Raw genomic sequence first — 22,942 nt, forward strand, 5'->3', positions numbered from 1 at the left:
GAAGGTGAAAAAACAGAGCAGTGAATATGAAGATATTAGTTTTCTCTAAATTCAAAAATTGCCTGACACCTGTTAGACAGAAATGATGGGATGCAATAAAATTTAATTTTGGCTGTAAGCCATTAATCCACTGTTATACCTTTAAACTCTGTGGGAAAAAAATTAGCCAAACGTAAAAGTCTTTAATAAATGTCTGCTCTAATTAATTTCATACCTAATTAAAGCAAGGCTATACAGTCCATGCAGGCTGGCCTGTTTAGCCCGCTGGATAGCCATAATTGAAGTAATAGCGGAAAAAAGGCCTGCTTACAAAATAAAACCCCGCAGCGGTCCAATTCAACAACATCCCCATCCAACCAAGCTGCTCAGCCCCCTCCACCTCCACCATCTGACCCAAAAAGGCCTTATTGGCTGCCCCGGACCAACCACCTACTGTTTCCCACCGATGCACTCGGTGCGTTTTAACACCCTAATTAGATGTGACAAGTTCAACGAGCGGGTTTCAGAGGAGGAAAAGCTGGTCAGGTTATGATTTCCGAGTCAGACTCACAGGGGAATCTCTGGACAGCTGATTCCTGTCAGCCTCATTCATCTTCTTCCAGCCAATTAAACATTACTGCTAACAAAGCGGTGGCAATTTGGGGAATACATTAAACGCCTCAAGGGGAAATGTAAATGTTTGAGGCAATGTCAATAAGCTGGTAACACTAACATGATAATAATCATATTTAAATGGAAAATACTACCACTATTACTACTACTACTACTAATAATACTAATACTACTACTACTACTACTACTACTACTAATAATAATAATAATAATAATAATGCAGTGTATGTGTGTAATATAATAATATAATATCTGATGTTAAAGTTGGAGTTGGTAATGATATTGGCCACAAAAATAATATCTAGGCAAAAAAATACAATTGGGTAATATATAAAATAATGGGGTAACACCTATAGGCAATATTTTCCAGAATATCAACTGTCAACACTTAAATTATTTCCCAAATGTTAACCCTATTTCAACAAAAACACCACACAATCACCCCCAAATTACCCCCAAATTGTATTTACCTCTATCAACGGAATAAACAGACATTTTTAAAACTACATCAGCTATTTAAGATGACCCCCAAATCCCCCATACACACACTAAGAAGAAATGATGTCACCAAAAAAACTAAAAAATTAAGTTACACATATTTCAATACCCCCACCTGTTGACATGAATGTGTGACGCTGAGAATGCTGTGTGTTTGTGTGAGTAAGTGTGGGTGTGTGTGTGTGTGTGTGTGTGTGTGTGTGTGTGAGAGAGAGAGAGAGAGAGAGAGAGAGAGAGAGAGAGAGAGAGAGAGAGAGAGAGAGAGAGAGAGAGAGAGAGTCATTCAAACTTAAGAAGATAAAAAAATTGAGCTTTTCTATTTATTTTGGACTGCAGCCCTGCAGGCAGGATCCCGGAGCCCCATAGTGAAAATTAGTGGAATAAAACACAGACAGAAATGAGAGACGTGCTGAAGCACCCTACTGTTGTGACAGGATACCTGGAGGGCAACACTTCCTCTTTAATTTGTCTCGTATGGTTTGAGACCCCCAACCAGACATTCAATCCTCAGAGTCTGCATAAGCCTACTGAGTTTAATTCTCGATGGTGAAATTATATGCTATAATTAAATATCGTATCATTTAAAAAATGCTTGGTGGCATAGAGGCATCTTATCAACTTGGTCTTCCTCGGCTTCATCCTTGTTATCACATTAATAGTAACAACATCTAAAACGGGCCTATCAGCATGTGTGGGGGGAAATTGCAGGCTAAACAAAGGGCACCTATGGTTTACAGCTTACATTCTGATATTTTCGAGCAGGAAATGTTAACCTTGAAATGCTACTATCTGCGCTTAACAATGTGTGATCATAACCCCATAAATGAGGGGAGAAATTGAATCCTTTTAAGTTATTAAGCAGGAAAGGATTATAAACTCGTCTTTATAAATGAGCTAGAAATCCCCATGTCTTCCTCTGTACACTTTTAAATTTCCCACAAGAAGCTGGAGAGGAAAGATTGCCCCTTTTCAAGAGCCCCACAAGAGATGGAAAAACCATTTTTGTGCCCAGATAGGGAGTCGTCCCACATGGTAAGCGCCACTTTAATTAATAGACAGCCTTGAGAGGTATCACTGTCAGCCTGGATAATGGTGGCAGAGTCAGTGTTTGTGCTTCCATGAATATTTCTGATGTGATCAAAGTCAAATGCCAGCACAGAATGAATTTAAGCCTACTCCATTTTTTTATTTAGCCTAATGCTGCTGACACTTAAAGCTCCTGACACTGAAATGTCTCTGCAGTGTGGTAGGCCTACAAGCTTAAACTGCACTCCTCAAAATTGATGCATTACTCATTACTCCTAAGCATGGGTTCCATGTTATTATGTTGCACGGTTTGCTCATGTTACCTTGCTGGAACCAATAGGCTAATTTGTTACACTGGTAGTAGCTCTTCACCATAACATTTCGCAATATGTCATTAACGACAAATTAGACCACCATTTTTTGAATAAAAATGATATGCTGAATATAACATGTCACCATTTCTTTCAGGTGGAATTTTGTTGTGTATTTATTATATTAACTCTGCTCAATATTGTAGTAGCCTTAACAAAATGAATGGATGGAGAAAAAAAATTAATAGGCCTATTCTGCCTATCAACAACGGTGTCAACAAATAGCCCATTACTGAAGCTAAAATTGATATTTGTTACACCAGTGTCTACTGAATGAGACACTGCATTTACCTCACAACCTACTGGCTGTAATTTAAACTAGCTGTGCTCACTATTTATCCAATTTTGTTATTTTTTCTAGTATTGTGGAGCAGCTGTTAAAGGCATATTCCCAGAGACACGTCATCTGTGACTGTCACTGTTTATTACAAACATAATAGAAAGACGACAGGTCGGTAGCTATCATCAATGCCAACTAAACATAATGTAAACACCCAAAACAAAACAGATTTAAATATCCTTTAGATGCAGAGATATAGCCAAAGGTTCAGAAGTGTTTAAAACTAAAAACTCACTTAGCTCTCTAAATATTTATGTTTAACGTGAAAAAAAAATATTTATATTAATTGTTATGTATAACTTGCTAACTGCTTTTTACTTTTAGGTAAACTGGTTTGGTAGGACAACTGTTAAAAATTAAAATTTTGTTTCAATATTTAATAGGCCCTATATTTTTCCATCTTCATTAATTTAGACTACTGTAAATACAAACAGCCCTAAGATGATAATGATGTTGGTAATTCTTCTTCTTCTTCTTCTTCTTGTTCTTCTTCTTATTATTATTATTATTATTATTATTATAATTATTATCATCACTATTATTATTATTATTATTATTATTATTATTATTATTATTATTATTATTATTATTATAGTTGTTGTTGTTACTATTATTATTATCGATTTTGTCGCGTCTTTCATCTCCTGCCCCCTCTATAAGAAGAAATGTAGGCCTATCGATGTAAATTCCAGTGAAATGTGGCTTGAGTGGCTGCGGGGACAGGGGAGGTTAATCCGAGTTTAATGCAGTGAAGCACAGCGCAGGGTCTGGGCTATGATGGGTATGTTATCTCTGCCCAACATTTGGGTCTCCCTCAATTTCCACCCAGCCAAATAGCTGCGAGAAAGTGCAGATGGAGTCACTCTCAATGCCTGAGGAAAAAACGTTATTAATAGCTAAATAACTTCCCCATACTTTCACTGAATCTCTCTCACACACTGTTCCAGATGGATTTGTTTGAAGTGGTCTCTCGCTTCATTCCCCTGTCCTTCTCATTCAGCACGGCTTTAGACCCGAAATATAGCTACATTATATTACCATACACTAAGAGACTGGGTGTGCATGCACGAAAGTGTGTGCGCGCGTATGCGTGTATGTACGTGTGCGTGTGAGTGTGTGTGTGTGTGTGTGTGTGTGTGTGTGTGTGTAAGTGCGTGCGTGTTTGTGACGTGGAGTGCGTAGAGGGGGCAGCTTCTCACAGTTTTCATCACTATAGGCTGAGCAGAAAATATTATTTTTTTTATAGTTTCTTTGTTTCTGTAGTAAAATATATGCTTATGTACCTGCAAGTGTAAATCGAAAAACAACTATTTTTTGCGTAACTGGTTGACGTATGACGTAGATTAACATTGCAGGAGACATACAGCACACACTGAAACCGAAATGGGAAATGAAAATCTAGAGACAAGTGGTTTCTACAATTATGTTTGGAACAAAGTGTAAGTCATGATTTACGCCTCACATTCATTTCACTACAAATTACATTTCACTGCATATAATAGGAGCCTCCTTTCAGCCAATCCTAAACTGTATCTTTGGTCTGTCTGGCTTCCTCACACCTCTTCGCTGCTCTGTCACTTTCCCTCCATGATGCTCGGAAATAATCCCACCTGACATCTGTTTAATTAAATTGAGCACCTCAGGTAATCCTGCGATTTGCTGAAGTGTCCATCGCCTGTCTCCACCTCATCTGACGGTCAGGTTGGTTGTGTTAGTGTGGCAGATGGACGCCGGACAGCTGTTTTTCACCCTCTCTTTCTGAGCGGTGTGGCGCAAACAAAAGGATGTCCACGTTTGCACAGATGTTGTGCAATTTTAACCCAATTTCTTGCGCGTAATCTGACTTTGGCACAGAATTTAAAAGTGCGCACCAACTTTTTTTTAGCACAAACAAGATCGGTGATCAACAGATGATTAACAACTTTGGAATAAAAAGGCCACTACAGCAGTGAGAAACGGTGGAACTGATCTCGGTGTATATACACTGAGTTTTGTTTGGTTTAGCTTTCGCTATACTTCTGAGAAATAACAGTTGACTCCAAGCAACAGAATAAAATGTACAATATTATAATATGGTTAGCAATTTGAATACACGTTAAATAAAGCTAGATTAGAGCTGGGATAAATCCGTGATGTAACCTCTGAGAAAATCAAATACACAGGGCTAATAAACAAATAGATAAATAAATAAAGTCTTAAAATCTGGATAAGTAAACGAAAAAAATCTCATGAATTTTTGTGCCCTGGGCGAGCCACTGTGAGCTCCGCTGTGAGATGAAAGTGAAAAGAAATAAAAGGCTCTATTTAATCTGCTTTAAAACCCCTCTCCACATAAGGGCTGTGCTTCAAACTCGGAGAGTGAGGGGCTGATTGGGGATAAATACATTTCTTACCATGCCTGCGAGCTATTACACCCGGCACGAACACAGCCACCTATTCAGCAACCATCGTTTCCAGTGCTTACTCTAATAAGTATTAACATTATTAAATGCCATCCGGATGCCGGTAGTCTAAACTGCTTTACGCAGAGGGTGCGTCTCTTTTTATAGCAACGTAATTGAGTCCCAATTTAAAACACAACAAGCAGCGCTAAGAAAAAGAAATAGAAGCAGGAACATCATGTGGATATGTTGTACCAACAGTAGACAGTCAATAATAATGCAATGATAATGTAGTTAACACTTTAAAAGTCAAACTATCAAATTACTCAGAAAACATAACTCAGTTTTACGCGGCTGAGTTGTGCGTAACGAGTAGACTCTCCAAAAGACGTTGTCCATTTATAACCAGCAGGGTTTACACACCATCAATATGGACACTTGAGATATTTGCAACAACGTTTTGACATTTCTTTCATAACATTAATGCGTGCGGTGGCAGAAAAAAAGACACCGTTTTCACGCTATCAACTGATTCTTCTCCAACGGGCCATTATATAAAATTACAAAACTATCTACCAGCGGGGTGTACTGAATAATTCATCTCCCTTTATGTCTCTCCGTGCCCTTTGTCCAAAGTTTTCACTCTCTTTTACCCGATTTTTGAATGAGAATGGACGGTCCATACTCTCCTTTTCGCTGCCCTGCTTTCCAGGATTTGCTTTTGTACCTTGCACTCTTTACTTTAGAAAAGCGTCAATGGAGGGGAGGTTTTGCTCATGAAGTTCATCTTGAAGTTTAAAATTTTTTGGCAGTGTCCTTTTGAGGAAAAAGGAGGCTTTTGTGAACTCTTATCTAAACCCCATTCACTCATGTTTGATCACCAAAAGAGCCAACCTTTATATCGTTTGGACGCTTTGCATTTTTCACTCCGTAGAAAAACACTAAAGATAACGTGATTATAAAATATGACAGTAAAAGCAGAAGTTTGTCTCGTAAAATTTCAAACAACTACATTTTTTTAAATAACGTAGAATAAGAGAAATCTCACATTTTCTTATTTAAAGTTGTATTAACTAAGAACTGTTATTTCTTATGTGTATGCTGCTATATATATATATGTATACACACATATATATGTATATATATATGTTTATATCTTTTTATTTAAATATATAAATCATGCTACTAAGGTATTATATACCACATATAAGGTTATTATAAGCTTGTAAATACAATTGACGAACACTGACAGCAAATACCTGCATCAAAGCTTTATTTTCCCCTCCTCGCAGCAATAGTAATAGAGCAAATAATAATATGAACATTGATTTCCACTTTAACTGACAAGTGGTGAAATGTCAGTGAACTGACATCGATTGTGAAATGGGTCAACTGTCAGCTGTCGTTTAGAGGTCGTTAAATGAGTGAATGAATGAGGAGGAATTCGCTACACAAATTAATTTTCTGCTGTTAAATACCTTCTGCCAAGACTCTCATAAATAATTGAGTGAATGAACAACTGCTGGCTCGAAGTTAAAAGCAGGAATAAATTCTCAGCGTTTAGCTGCAGCTCGGATGTGGGACTATTTCCCAAGAGGACGTAAAGTAGGAGGTGTATTTAAAACATTTGCTCCCTGCTTACAAGGCTGTAATTTACCCTATAATAATAATAATAATAATAATAATAATAATAATAATAATAATAATAATAATAATAATAATAATAATAATACAAAAGGGCCATATACTTTCTGCTGTTAACTTACATTTATCACCGAGGATGCCATCGATGCTATGCTTTGTTTTCTTTTCTCCATCTTCATCCTTCTTATCAGAGTCATCCTCGTCATCTTTTTTGCCAAATCGGGCCCTCAAAACGCGGCTGATGGAGCTCACTAATGGCAACAAAAAGGTAAATGGGTGATTAGCTCTAAAACCCATAAAAGAACCATAGTAATCCTATCATACATTTTGTTAGGATACCATACAAAAAACACAGACAAAGTTTTACATGAAGCAGCTGCGTTGAAAAAAAAAAAAAATTCTACATTAAAGGAAAATAGTACACTATAAATGCAATAAGGAAAATTAACTATTGAGCACCAAAGGCACATTGTCCCAACAGGGTGGGGTTTTTTTCTGGGTCACACAGCTGTACGTGTGCTTCCTGCTACACTGAACATGTTATTATCAGTAACTGGGGCTTAAAACATGTTGAATTCAAAGTGATGTTCAGAAGTGATGCTGCAGTGTTCGCTCGTAATAAGAAAAAAAAAAGTGCAGCTTACCAGATGAAGCCTCACCTGAAGGAACTGTGCTTCTGTCGCACACCCCGTCCTTCAGCAGCTTATCCCGGATCTCCCAGCTGAACATACCGGGGTTCTCTCTCTTGTACTCCTCGATCCGCTTCTCCACGTCAGGAGTTGCCACCTGCTTTAGGTTTGAAATGGTGTAAAGGGAGGGAAAAAAAGACGTTTTAATTGAGAGGATTCTTTAAAAGATGAACACAAACTGTGATACAAAACGTATTAAAAATAAAGGACAAAACACTAAAACATGTATATCTTTACGTACATGCCAGAGACGAACAAATAAGACAACCATTAAAAGGTCTGAACGGCACAATAAACTAAGTCTATTCCCTTTAGTAAAACATGTAGCCGATATAATAACACAAATAATGATTTAGTATTAAATACTCACAATACTGTATAATCAATCACTACTGAGCAACACAGACAAAAAATAATATATTATAGGAATTGACTTCTCAGTGTTTGTAATTTCAGTTCTTTAGGTTAATGTTTTCATGATTCTTTCATCGATTATGAAACATATTGCAAATGTATTTAGGATTATTTAGGAAGAACAAAGATTTTTATGACCAGTAAGGACTGCAGAAAGGGTGTCACAGGTGGGCTGTAATGTAGGCTAAGTTTTTACGCTAATTAAACTTTTGGGAAACAGAATTATAATAATAATTATTATTATTATTATTATTATTATTATTATTATTATTATTATTATTATACAAAAAGATTTCCAAACAGACGAGGTCTGACATCCTTTTAGTCTTGATCGTTCCTCTCCATCAGGCTGTTGCATTAACACAACATCCGTTTTGAGCTCACTCAGGTGTGCTGCACCTCGAGACGCCCTCCCTCGCGCTGCAGTGACCCACAAACCCGTTCATGGTCCCACTCACCCTGGGCTTGCTGCCTCCTATGGCTCCCGGACGGATCGAGCCGGTCTCTTGGTATCGGCAGAGGATCTTGGAGACACAACCGTGAGAAACTCGCAGTTGTCGCGAGATTACGCAGGGTCGGATGCCGTGGTGGGCCATCTCCACTATCTTGTGTCGGATGTGATTTGGCAGGGGCCTCCCGTTGATGAACACACCGCCAAGCTGGTTCACCCTACCCTGGCCCAGAGGGGTGGATACTGCGCCACAATAAACAACAAAAGTCTCAAAAACAACATCAACACATCTTGTTCGTTAAATGTTCACTTTAATGTAGCTAATTAGATGAAGTTTATTCAGCTTGTGTTATAGTCAAATAGTGGCGTGTTTGCTGTGTTGCTGACTTTTAATGGGACACTGTTTACTCACATTATCATACATTTTTAAGAGAGCGTCGTGCCAAATTCATCCAGCGTCATTCTGGCTGACAGCATGTAGGCTATCCGAAGCCACTTCAGGATCCAATTTCACATTCAAGATAGACTAAAGAGGGACACTTCCCACCTTGATTATTCCTAGTCATGCTGTACAAATATTGATGTGATCCTTTGAGTCATCTCTTTGCTGTGTGTATTATTGCCATTTCCAGCAGCAGGACACTTGAACAAATCCCGCAGCTCGAGTAACTTGCGAGCTACGTGGTTTTTGTACATTTCAGTCCAGAGCACTTGAGCACGAACTGGGTGTAATGGGAAAACTGTTTCCATAAATGCATGCAAATACAAAGTGATCTTTTTCTGCCCATATGTTCAGACAACTTGAGTATGGGTATCGATGTTAAAAAAAATAATTACCAATTAGATTGCTTTTTGTGTGTGTAACAATCGAAGCTGGACTATAAAAAACAAATCGAAATTCTATAGTCTAAAATCTAAAGTAAATTACTGTCAGGTTGGCTTCAATTTTAGTAAAAAAAAAATAATTTAAAATACAATATTTTCTAGGCCTATTATTATCATGTATCTATTATTTGAACGTCAAACCATCAAAAACATAAAACATTATATAAAAAGAATTAATACAAATATTTCAGGTAGATTCTGTATAATAAGCAGGAATGAGAGAGGTCTGTCTAAACACAAAAAACTACAACCAGATACAAATAAATCCACACAAATTCATACAAATAGTAGGCCTATGTGTTATTTATGAATAATAAACACAATATCAGGTTCAATCAAAACAAGGTTGTGGGTTGATTTTCAAAGCACGAGCTGACGTTTTTTTATGCAAATATAATTCACTTTTGATTCAGGTTGTTAACTCTAATCATCAATGACTGGAAGTCGTATTTTATTTCCCAGCATGTCGCCGGTAACGAACTGCGCGCTGTGTGACTATCACGATGACAGATGGAAGTAGTGATGATGAGTTTTGTCACAGCACAAGTTCAAACATCAAACACACGTTGTCATTTCTCTTACCTTCCAGGGGGAAGCCGGTTCGGGGGTAGTTCTGGCCTGGCGCAGGGCGCATCATCCGAGGCATTGTTCCTGGTAAAGTAGCCATCATTTAGCCACTCAAACAAACAATAGACAAACAACAAAACGGACTCCAGTCCAAGTAAAAAAAAACGCAATGTCTTCAAAATGCTTAAAATAATGCACAGTCTGCTGTCAAATCCAAATCCAAGGCGGAGAAACTGGACAAGCCCTTCCACCGGCGAAAAATAAATGATGCTCTCCTGGTGCGATGAACGTGCCAAAAATGTAAAAAAAAAAAAAAAAAAAAAAAAAAAAAAATCAGCTGCTACAAATTAAATAAAAACTCCTTTAAACAGGGAAGTCTGCAAAATGGAGCATTACAAAGTTGTGTGTCTGAGTTGGAAAATGCACTGTTATTATTTTCCCTTGGTGTAGTTTGGGATCAGTATAATGTCTGCTGGCTGGTTGGAAGTAGTTTAAGTGGCCAACTTTCGTGCATGTCGTAGGAGGAGACAGCCGAGCGCTCCCATAGGCTCTCTGGCCTTTCTTTTATGGATGAAAGAGAGTGGGTTTAGCCAGTAGCCGACCGACCAATCAGAGCAACACATTCCAATTTTAATTCACTGCTGCCTCTCTCATAAGACTACACCAAAAAGCAGTTCAAAATGTTATTATATCTAAATGTTATTCTAAAGCCTGTCTTTTCCAAATGTGTCCGCTTCACTGACATTCAGCTATTTGAACCTGTGGATTAATAATGCTTTTAAAATGATATTTCCATTTTCTTTTTTTCTTTGATGGATCAGAAGAAACATAAGCGTATATGTAAAAAAAAAAAAACTTTGCCTATATTTAACCTACATAAAGATAGCAAATGAAAAAAAAACTGGTAAACTGAAATAATTTCGTTTGAAAAAAACAATTGAAAATGTCATGAAAAATTGTTTATTTTTTTATATTGTCTGCAGATAAAGAATTAAAGTCTGAATAAAATATGAACTTTTTTAAATGAATTGAGCAAAATCACCTTGTTTTCGAACAAACTTTAAGAGTGTAGGCTAAACGCGTATATCCAAAGTTGTTTGTCCATACACTCCAACACGCGCTGAGCTTCGTGTGAATAAAAATCATGGTCCAAAATAATTGAGTCAGGAGTTGATGGTGTGGTTTCTGAATGGACAAAAGCTGCGCAAAAGCAGCCCTGCCCAGCGAAGGTTATACTACAAGATGCGTTTGGCTTGTTAACCTTTCAATTAAGTAAATGTGCGCAGCATGAACATTTAAATCTCTCCTATAGCTTTTGTGGTAATTACAACATCTATTGATGACAACAGGTTGACTTGCCCTCGAGTACGCACAAGAGTAATTGCTTAAAAGTAATTGTTAAAAAAAAGCGCTACTATTAAACTCGAATAAAAAGAGCACATATGGTAGAAAAGAAGAAGTGCATGTGTCAACTCTGTGGGCCCACCGTGCATATAAAATTGTGTGACAATTGCCGTGGAAAACACTCCTGGTGGAAGGCAATTTCACAAATAATTTTAGCAACAATTAGGGAGTGTGGAGGGGTGAAATGGCGATTTCACATGCAGATGTGCCGGTGGGAAGGATCTGGTACCCTGCCGAATAGCTATGACCCTCACTCTCCCGCTTTGGTTTGCTTCACATGGGACAAAAAAGCACAAAGAGACCGCCTCACCCTCCTGGGAAGCCGCAAAGAGCAATGGATTAAGTCAAGCATCAATCATGTGAAATCCAAACAATAGCAAATATCTCTTATGGAAAGCATGTTCTTTTACAAATATGTTCACCTCTGTGTCTCTCTGAAGCTACAACAGGTATGTTTTTGAAATCACACAGACACGCAAATAAAGCTATTAATCCCGGCAAATATCATTGGTTCACCACCACCAGGTCTGCCCTAATCATTATTAGACTGTTATTCATTTGTTATGCAGCTGATGATAATTAGGGCCTACACCGAAAAGAAAGGTGTGATATATACAGTAATTTATTAAATTAAATGTGATGTTCATGTTTGTCATATTTTTGCAAGCATAAAGACACTTATAGGACTGAACTATATATCCTGTTATTCTAATTTGTTTATGAGTATTTCAAGAAATGTACACTAATCTTAGTCAAGTATATACTATAGATTAATTGCCAGATTTTCATTTAGTTCTTTTTGACAAAGGCATGTAGGGTGGACACATTAACACGAACACATCTAGAACAACCATAACAACTTAAATAAACAAACATATTACAACTTTAGAGCTGAACAGTCACTATGAAAAATGAACACTATACATTGTATAATGTGTATGGTATACAAGCTCAACAAAGAGAGCACTTATTTCGGTGCTTGAATCACTCTTAATGTAACACCACGTTCAAGGACATTTTCAAAGAGTCCATGGAGAAGAATTTAAAAGCTGATGCCTGCTTGAATTTATTTAAGTGTTGAATAGAATAAATGGTTATTAGAGCCTCCTCGTTTTGGTCTGTAACTTACAAGCTAGACACTGCAGCAGAAACAGCTGAACAAAATTGTAATCTTGTAAAGGCCTGTAGTTAGTCTATATTTTCTAAACTGAGTTTCTTTTTGAGTATTTTATGTTTATCTTATCTTATTCTTGTTGCACCATGTCCACTAGTGGGCGACTACTGTTTTTTAACCACTGTTTTTAATCAGCTGATTTATGTGGAGAAAAGCCACATAAAGACCAGACCTTCCTTCACAGCACTGTGGAGGAGGGTCCACGCAGCTTTCTGGGATGATAGAAAAACGTGCTCTGGTTTATTGGCATGTCTTTAAACCAATCACAATCGCCTTGGGCGGTGCTAAGCACAGGATGGTGCCACTGCAAAGTAGCCTTGGGAAGGAAATTGTTTTGGTGGAACATGTGTACGTTCAATGTGTACGTTCAAAGGTTGTTTTAGTCTTGCAACAGAAAACTCAGATTGAACAGATAGTCTAGCTAGCTGTCTGGATTTACCCTGCAGAGACCTGAGGAGCAGTTAACCATAGTCATCATAAATCGACCAGAGTTTAAAATTACAACACAAAGAAAGCCTTAGATAACGGACATCCAGCCGAAAAGAGTGACATCGGGCGGAATTTCTGGTGGCAACAGAGCAATCCCGGAAGTGCAACGTTGTGGATATAGACTACTTTTATGTAATTTGCATGCTGCTCCAAACAATAGTTTTATAGTTGTAATGTTGTGCGAATGCATTATGTTTCTGTAATATCTGACCACAAGTGGTGTCTGAATCCCACTCGTCCTCGTCACATCATGCTCCATTTAGCCCGGTTGTTTCAGAGTCCGGCTCAGCGTCTGGCTCATATATATAAGTAACTCCGTCACTTAAGTTTCCTTTCAGCTGCAGCAGACAGAAAAACACTTCCTCTCTCTCATGATACTGTCTCCAATCTTATCTTGATCAGGACCACTCTTCAAACACTTTCCTACATAGCCTCTCATTATTTATGTTATGGTAATTACCAAAGTTTCTTTTTTGCTTGTAGGTGAACACTCCAACCCCCACCCCCCATCTACATTTTCTCTATGTTTAGCTATTCACATTGAGGAGCACAAAGAGAAAACACCTTCGATAAGATGCATCGCCAATTTAGGCTTTATCTTTGTCTGAGCTGAACAAAGGCGAGAAGCACAGCCATTTACTGTATATAAACATTATTTTTTACTGTATTTAAATTAGGCTTTTATCTTCCAGTAAGTGAGGAGGGGACATTGAATGCAACCAAACAGCACTTGTCTTTAGTGAATGGTGTGCAGAATGTGTTTGGATGTTGTTTCATTTCTGCAGTATAGCAGATGTTACAACAGCAAATTCACTCTGAGGATATTTGTCAGAGCTAATATACCCGTTCCGCATTGTCTGCATACTGTAAATAAAATAATAAAAAATAATTACCTTGTTCTGTTTCTGTTTTCAAATCCGGCCCTGTTTAAGGGGAGAGGATAGACAAATAGACAGAAATTTATAAAAAAACAAGATAAACGATTAAAATTAAAAAACAGGTAAACGGGTACAATACACAATCTAGTTCTTAAACAAACCCAAAACACAGTAAACATTTAGACAAATACTCCGTCTTGCCCTCTAAAAAAGTAAATATATTAATTAATCTAATTCAATAGTTTCCTAAAGCCCCCCCCCCATTTTGTGGGCATATTAATGCTGAAGGCAAGTTTTATTCTCTGTTGTCAATACTTTTGAAAATAATCTGCACTAGTACTCAACACATAAATCATAAGCCATACGTTTTCTGTCCTGTGATGGCTGAATTTGAAAGTATTAGAAGTGAAATCTGCCAATGTGTAACAACACAGTGGTCACTGTTATAAACTGCAACCCAAAGGAGGAGGAAGTTCCTGACAGTATAAAGCCACAAAAACAAATGTTTTTCCGTCATCTTCCGTCCTCCACTGCCAGGCTGAAGGCTCTGGTGACAGTTTCTTGACGCGGCACGCTGCTTCAACAGTGACAAGAACTGCACTTCCACCACAGCCTTGTTACCTTGTTGAGCCATTTCCACATCTGCTCAGAATTATACTTATGTGTAATCACTTCCTTATGGGAATTATTTTATCATGATAAAGAGAGAGCGTATAAAATGCGCTCTTAGGAGGATACTGGCGAAAAGCTTACTTTGTGTTGTAACTTTAACTAAAGAAAGCTGATTTGAGATCTCATCTCATTATGTGTGGCACCGGGAGGAGCCCTGAACAAGCATGTCGGGTCTGACAAGGTGATGTTTGGTTAATAAGGTAGAGGAGGTTAATAAGGAGCATTCCTCATACTCATTTGGAACAAGTTAGCCTATGTGTGAACTGTGCTTGAACTCCACTTGAAAATGTCTGCTGTAGCGCACGAGACATCCCACAACAACCTTACTCTTTTCTACATCACTGTGTACTCTATCACACACAACGTGTGGTAGGGGAGCAGGAAAATCGACATATGTTATGTTGACATCTGAGTCTGGCATGTGAGTTATGAGACATGGAGACATCTATAACTCAACCAGTGATCAAACACAGCCAAAGGCCACTTAGAGAGGGCAGCTCTCTCTGGATGTTCAAGGAGATCAGAGGTATCAGAGGGAGGACAAACTGGACATGGAAAATACCAAATTATGGTACAACTGTGCTAAAAATGAGAAGACTTTTCAGTCATATCAGGCCAAGCTGCGAAAAAGGGACAGAAGTGAATGTTGCCTCCTTGTTGCAACACCATCAACAGGCTGATCGGCTCTGCAGAGAAAACAACTCTGTGGAGTGCGGGTGACATCACATAAACAGGCAGACTCAGCTGGATGGGTGCAGGTGGGTGCAGGGGTGGCAGCAGCGGGCTGGGGGTTGACATCCTGTCACTGCTCATTATAGTGTGAATTCTGTGTATCCTCAATAGCACCTTAACTTGGCACATAAGCAGCACAAACTAGTGATGCAACACTGGAGATAGAGGTCTGGAGGGAAGAGTTTGATCACTAAGGAATAGGTGGAGGAAAATATAGCCGGAGGACAATGCACTGCACAAAGACAGACAATCTTGAGTCTTCGACTGAGAGCGATCTCACACTTTGAAGCCAGGAAGTAGGCCTAACAGGTAACAAACAAGGCACATGACAAAACAATAATGATTACTGTTGTCTCCTCTGTGTCTCAGGATGTGCAACAGCGCTCCTTTATCCTCCTTAAACAATATGTTAAGAAACCTGTTGTCTGTATATCACAAGGCTCTTATCACCCCACAACAGAGCTCACCTGTCCTCTTCTGTTTAACGCAACAGAAAACCAACAAAACACCTCTTTCTGTTTTACTGGCAGACAAAATCATACATTCACTTCAACACCAGTTTGCGTAACGTTGAGTATGGCGTTGGTCGTGAGAGTTAAACGCGATGCCTGCTACTCTGAGTTGTGCATAAATAGGGTACCATGTCATAGCCAACCGCTGATCTCGTGTCTTTGATGATTCGCCTCAGACCGGCACAAACGCATTGAGATAATGCAACATTTTAAATGGTGTGGAACTTGTCATGGCCGCCTACAATGTCCCTAAGATAAGGCAGCTTTTGGTTTAGTGTCAGTTACCTAAGAGAGGGGCATCATTACAGTTAAACAAAGAGTAATCTCTGCGTTGCTACTGGGTGTTCAATAAACAGGTTACTCTAACACCCAAATGTGAAAGATCACAGATGAACAGATTTCCCTGAAGCACACATGAACATGAACATGACTGAGACTAAATCAGTGAACAAGCATTTTGGAAGAATGTATCCCCGATGATTTTTGTCACTTTGCTCAAAATCCCTTCAAAGGTTTGACTGGGAAACAACCAGAAGGCTTTTTCTATTAATTGAAATTTTTTTTTTTTTTTGGTCAAATGAAACTAAAATCTACTTTTAAGTTTGTCAAATGTTAATCTCTATAAACAGATATCTGCATATGAATGCAGAATCTGTAGGCAACGGGAAAAGATTTTGGTTTTGGAAGCATTGTGGTTTCTGTTTTGCTTGCATGTAGGTCAACAGAGCTTTTGCTCTTTTTTGGAGAGCAAAAGAAGCCAAACTCATTGGCCGAAAAGCTATCTTGGAACTCATCGGCTATCATCTGACGATGATTTAGCTTTTTCTTGGCTTTTAATTTTTTTTATCTGCGTTCATACTTAATAATAACTAAACAAATACTTGCTACTTGTAAAATAATCTGTTGTAGATGTCGTCTCTCAACTCCCAGAGGTTAAATCACCGTCAGACCAATAGGTAATGGGTTCTGAGATTGGTCAAATGCAAACCTGTTAGTGCTCTGTCTAGTATATTGAACATAAGGAAAATGGCTGCCTTACCATTCTCCCTGTCTGCAGTAAGACAAGAAACACAGATTGTTTACAATGTAAAAAATACATTTGGTAAAAATCCTTGTAATGCTGTACAACAGACTGAAACCTTTAGAGAGTTTGTCTGTAAAGGAATACTGTGGGTTGCTGGCATCATTTAATTACAGTGGCCAGTGTTACAATCCATTTTACACGACCAAGAATGCTCTATGTGCCTGTTGTACTTGTGTGAGTGTGTGTGTCTGTGTGTGTGGCATGTGATAGGACCAAAATGCTTGGGTATCACGCTCTGATGTGCATGCCAAATCCACTTGTCCTCTCACACAACCTACCAGTGTGGCTCTGCGGTTTCAGCTCTGCCAGCAGAGGTCTGGGAAGAGCTGCAGCTCAGGAGGCAGTTCACGACCCCTTATAGCAGAAATCACAATGTGATGTGCTGACTGAACTGACCAAATATTACCTTTAACTGGCTGTAGTTAACCTGTCTGCTCTCACCGGCTGTTAATAATTGTTTCATAATGTCAATTGAAAAACTAGTAGCTCTCAAAAGAAATCTATTAGCATTCTTAAATAGAGATTCACAGTTTTTTTTTTTAAATAACTCAGTGACTACTGCACACTGATGAAGGCATAGCTATGTACAACAGTCATAGCTAACTTTTTTGTGCTAAACATAAACATAAATTTGATATCTAAAGATAATATAGGAATTAAAGGAACAGTCAGTTCTGGGAATGTGAACTTCATTTATACTTGCTGGATTTTGACATTTATGGAAGAAGTATTCAGATCATTTACTAAGGTAAAAGTAGTAATGCCACAATGTAAAAATACGCAAATCCAAGTAAAAGTCCTGCATTCATATTGTAGCCTTGAAAGTTTATCAACTAAATATTTACAAATTAATTAAAGCAAAATAATTTCACAGTATGGCCCTTGTCACAGTTATTATATATTGTTATTTAATCATCATCACTAAGGCATAAACATTTAAGAAGCATTTTACTGTTGTAGCTTTTCGAGATGAAGCTAATTGTAAGTACTTTATATACTGGTAGTTTAATCTGTAACAAGGCTTCACATTGCATAGACTGATCACGATATTTGTATGTAAATTTTGTATTTGTATATCTAAATTTGCAATGTAACGATAACTGCCCCTCTGAAATGTATTGCAGTTGAAGTATATAGTAGTAGAACATGGAAATACTTAAGTTCCGTGCAAGTACCTCAAAACTACACACATTCCACCACTGCACTGTGACATTAGTTGCATGTGCCCCAGCTCTGTTTTTTTTTTGTTGATTGAGCGCAACGTTTTTCTTCTACCCATATCCCATCCAAATATTGTTACCATCATTAATAATCCTACATGGCACAACTTTATGCCTATGATGTAGCTTGTCATTAGTTATAAAACTGTTAAGTGGGTAATTGTTTGGGTCTTCAAAATGAAATTTTATAAAAACGGGAGCACACATTATAATCAGACATACATATTTGTTCCAAGTATAAACATGGTCACAAACGTTTGCTTTTAATAAGGCCAAATGGATTTCTTATTTGCATAATCTCCTGTTTCTTGTGCTTAAAAGTAATAGTAAGTGTAGTTTAAAATGCCATTTTAATGAATTGATCATGCCTATTCTGTGAGCATTCTGTTTTTGAAATGTTATACTGGTCTTTGAAGTCTTACATGATATCCCATGTTGTTTAAGACCCACAAGAGTTAGTTTCTCAAAGCTAAAACTGTTGAAGAGGTTGTGTTGTAAAAGATGTAAAGGATGGAAAATATAAAATCTTTATGGTCCAGGTTGAAATACAACATACACCTATTCTTCGCAAATCTTTGAAAATGGAACCATTTTGCCAACATTGCTTTGTCAATTAACACTGTTACTACATACTTAGTGACAAATTAATCTGTTCAAAGTAACAGTATTAGTTATTTCAAATCAGAGTATTTAACATGAAATAGATTGTGTATCACCCACAACATTCACTACTTTGTTGACTGAGGCAAGCACGCATATACTTCTCAATTCCAAAGAACAGAATATTTTCCTTTGTCAGTGGCTGCAAGAGGAGAGAAATCTTAGATAAAAAAAGTAACAGAAAAAGAAAAAGTCTCTTTGTTAATGAAGATGAAAGTAATGCCTCCATTTTAGCATGCTATTACCATTAGTCTCACCACAACCATCTGAAAGATCCTTCCAGAGAAGGAAGATCACTTGACACCCCATCTGTGACCAAATCTTGTCTTTCCATTAGGTGCTCTCTGCAACCAGAACGTCTATCTCTGCTTGAGCTGGACACAGATGATTAAAAAAAAAGCATGGGGCATCACAGAGAACTCACAGACTAGAAGTCACACAGCCCCTGTGATTGAAAAGATCCATTATTCTGACTAACTGAGCTAAAGAATTGAATGCATATGCTGTTCCTTACAAAAATAAACTTACAAAAAAATAAACAACACACTTTGATTGTATTCAGTGTAAACGAAACAGTTTGGCTGGCTGTTTTACAGATAATCTACCTTAGAAAATGTATTATTTGGTGCAGAAATTGTGGTCAGAACAAAGTAGCATGAAAAGATTTCAGCAGTTCTTTCTCTTGGCCTCCTTAATGATGGGATCTGGACATTTCCCTGCACAATTTTGTGTTTGCAAACACTCCCAGTGTTCATGTGGGTTTCCTTGGGTACTCCAGTGGCTTCATTAAACATTGTAAAGGCATGCAAGTGAATTTGGTAGTGAGCATTGCAAAGTATTTGCATCAGTAAGTCCTGTCCAAGGTGTCTTTGTCCATTCTATGTATATGCTTTTCAATCAATCAATGGGGGGGCAGTGTTGCACGTGTATGCAGTACCTACTACCAGGGAGAAAATGCTTTTACCAAGGTGGTAATTGTCTTTAATGATTCCCTTAGCATTTTTCTTGCAGTGCCTGGCGTAAATATTAGGCAGGTAGGGCACTGCCTATTGTATGTTCAGCCAATCAAACCATTCTTTGAATGGCCTTGCGGTCCAGTACAGGGCTGTTTCCATACCAGGCAGGAAATTGCTCAGTATTTGAGGTGATAACCAAAATTTCCTCAGGCGTCTGACGTGAAACCGTCTGTGCCTTGCCTTTCTCACCAATGCGTCAGTATGCAGCATCCAGGTCAGACCCTCGGTGATGTGGACTCCAGGCTACTTGAAGCTGTCCACCCTCCTTACCAAAGACCCGTTGATATTAAGGGGAGGTTAGTTCCTTCCCTTCTTCTTCCCTAAGTCCACTATTATCGCTTTAATCTCACTTACATTTATGAGTAGATTGTTGTCCTGAGATCAGCAGGTCAGGTCCTCTACTTATTTCAGGTAGGCCTTTTCATTGTTATCTGTGATCAGGCCCACCACAACTGTGTCGTCAGCAAACTAGATGATGGTGTTGGAGTCAAAAGTGGCTACACAGTCGTGTGTGTAGGGAGTAGCCTACAGCTGGGAGCTCAAAACACAGCTCATGCATTGTCCTGTCGCCCGCAACAGGACAATACATACTTTATTTCATATTTAATATCTCCAGATCAATACAATGTAGAGACTTACTTTTTTTAGTTTAGAAGCAAAGAAATGCGCCGTTTCAACGAGATTTGTTTGAATGTTGAATTGTAGGCCATCCAGAAGCTTTTTTAATCCATTGTGGAATTACAGTGTCGGTAACATAAATACATTTTTATGAATCCAAAAATCAACTCACAAATCTCCGTTTTGCTTTGTGACCTTTCAACCCACATCTTTTTCTAGCCATTAGCTCCAGCTTTCCAGCAGGATGTTTGGTGTCTTTGTAGCCCTTCCAGAAATTAAGTAATCAGGTCGGAGTGACTTTTTGGGGGCTTCCACAAGTAATTCCAGAGCGATACATCCACGATTAAACGGCTATTTACTGTATTTAGTCATCTTTTTGTACCAAAAAAACAATGTTTTCTGTCAGCCAGATGACATATGGGATAGTGATGCCTTGACTGACAGTTGAGTCGACCAATCACATGAATTCATTTGAGGACTGACTTTGCTCAGTCAATAAAGAGCCCTTACAGGAGGGCCCTATTTACTGTGTCTGTGTGAGTTTATAGGAAGGTCCTGGCAGAGGCCTGGCAGATAGACACGAATGAAGCATGGAGGTTGAAGTGAGTGTGATTTGGCCTACTGATGTCAAATAGCAGACACAACTAATGGACTTTTATGATGAAAAATCTAAATAGTTTAATATTTTTGTTAGCTACAGAGTTTTTCTTTGTTTCCCCTGATTGCCAAGACTTTCGTTTTAATTGTTCTCTGTGTGATTTCAATACATTTCTGTGAGATTCCATTTCCATTTACTCTTTTCATTTGTCTTCATAGTCATATAACAATTTACAAATCACGTGACATCCCTGCAGCATATTCTGATAGCCCAGGTTCTCCTGAAAGAAATGATGTCTATTACTTAAAGGCAGCATGGTGGCCCAATGGTTGGCACTGTGGCCTCACAGCAAGAAGTTTCTGGGTTTGAATCCAGGTCGTTTCAGGCCTTTCTGTGTGGAGTTTGCATGTTCTCCCCATGTTTGTGTGTGTGGAGTTTGCATGTTCTACCCATGTTTGCGTGGGTTTCCTCCGGGTGCGGGTGATCCAGTTTCCCCCACCATCAAAAACATGTACTACGTTCTCCAGTCAGTTCCCTTAATCAAGGCACTGACTCAGATCTGGAGTTGGTCCCCGGGCGCTGTGATTGGTTGCCCATTGCTCCCTTGAGGGATGAGTTAAATGCAGAGAATAAATTTCGCTACATGTATGTGTATGTGACAATAAAGTACCTTTACCTTACTTGATTGCGCATCTCACACAAACCAAATAATGGCAATGACCTGGGAAGGTTAAGGATGAGGGTGGAAGAGGTGTGTCCGCCCACCCTCACCACCTGTGGTCTGTCTGTCAGGAAGTCAAGGATCCACATAGACAGTGAGGTGTTTAATCCCAGGTCCTTGAGCTTTGTGATGTGATCTTTCCAGACACATCCACCCCAACCCACAGGCATGTAAAACAGAAAAAGGTTTAAAAAAGATAGACAAAGATGATTACATTTGTCTAACAGCTACGACCAATATAGTCAACAGGTCAATCTTTAATGGTCCCATTTTGTAAAAAAGTAAGATTCCCATGTCGTTTTTGATTATAAAGCAGGTTGAGGTGCTATGCAAATACTGTGAAAGCATCAAAATGTTCAATCCACAGAGAAATGCATATATCCAAGGGCGTAAATCTGATCTAACAGTAGGGGGGGACAATAAACATAACATTTCTGAAGAGCAATTTTTGAAGGGGACACAAATAATACAGCCACAATTATACTCGTAGAAGACATGCGTACACAGAGGAAAGCCTTAATACTATCATTAGTGTAGCATGGAGACTGTACCATTATCCTTCTTTTCACTGTTTCTCTTGATTCAATAAAAAAGCTGACTAAATTGACCGAAATATTCTTCTTTAAAATCATATATTTATTTTTAAGTTGTTTATAATCAAGCCACAAAAATACCTTAAAACATAATGACTTATTTTGAAAAAGTGTCCCCTTATAAAAGAAATACAGTACTTTTGTACACTTGTTAAATTAGCTGATCATAATGTAAATTAGTGAGCCACTGGTAAAGCTCATCTGCTAACCCTGACAGCCACACACCTCCAAAAATATTAACTAAGCTCAACACACTTACCTGAGACTCTTCACCTGACTGTCCCTGGTCTCCCTGTTCCTCAGTTCTTTCTGTCTCCTTTGCATGTGACATAGTGACGTTAGTATTTCCATAAGCACCCATTCTTATAAAGATGTTACTAAATTGTCTTGATATGAGGACTTATTGTACTTACTCAGCGTTTTGGTGTAGGCTACTGAAAAAGGTCTGTTATTCTTTTCTCTGTCATTTTATCTAGACAACAACAACACAAATCTTAAGCTAACGTCAGTGTGTGTGAATATGAGTTAGGTTCATAGATTCACCCCGCGGTCATATTATAATAATAAAATGATCTTGCGTCCTCCACATAAATATTAGGTTATGTCTGGGACAGAGGATAACTGATCAGCCACTTAATTTCATATTGAGCAAAGAACAACTGTAGATCTACTCCAAAATTAACCCGAATATAA

General features: G+C 38.3%; 1 protein-coding gene across 3 annotated transcripts in view; it reads right to left on the reverse strand.

The window, feature by feature from the left end:
* pax7a (paired box 7a) overlaps positions 1-10,178 on the reverse strand; it is a 43,164-nt gene extending 32,986 nt beyond the window's left edge. Inside the window, exons 1-4 of one of the 3 annotated variants that reach the window (XM_028574886.1) lie at positions 9,894-10,178; positions 8,434-8,669; positions 7,532-7,661; positions 6,995-7,123 (exon numbers count right to left, since the gene is read on the reverse strand). In XM_028574886.1, the coding sequence (XP_028430687.1) occupies positions 6,995-7,123; positions 7,532-7,661; positions 8,434-8,669; positions 9,894-9,981 (583 nt within the window). In that variant the 5' untranslated portion in view covers positions 9,982-10,178. Of the gene's footprint in view, positions 1-6,994; positions 7,124-7,516; positions 7,662-8,433; positions 8,695-9,876 lie in introns of all 3 variants that reach the window. The other 2 variants (XM_028574885.1, XM_028574884.1) reach the window with 2 other exon arrangements.
* Between the last annotated feature and the right edge of the window lie 12,764 nt (positions 10,179-22,942).

The sequence above is a fragment of the Perca flavescens genome, chromosome 4 (assembly GCF_004354835.1).
Source record: "Perca flavescens isolate YP-PL-M2 chromosome 4, PFLA_1.0, whole genome shotgun sequence".
NCBI lineage: Eukaryota > Metazoa > Chordata > Actinopteri > Perciformes > Percidae > Perca > Perca flavescens.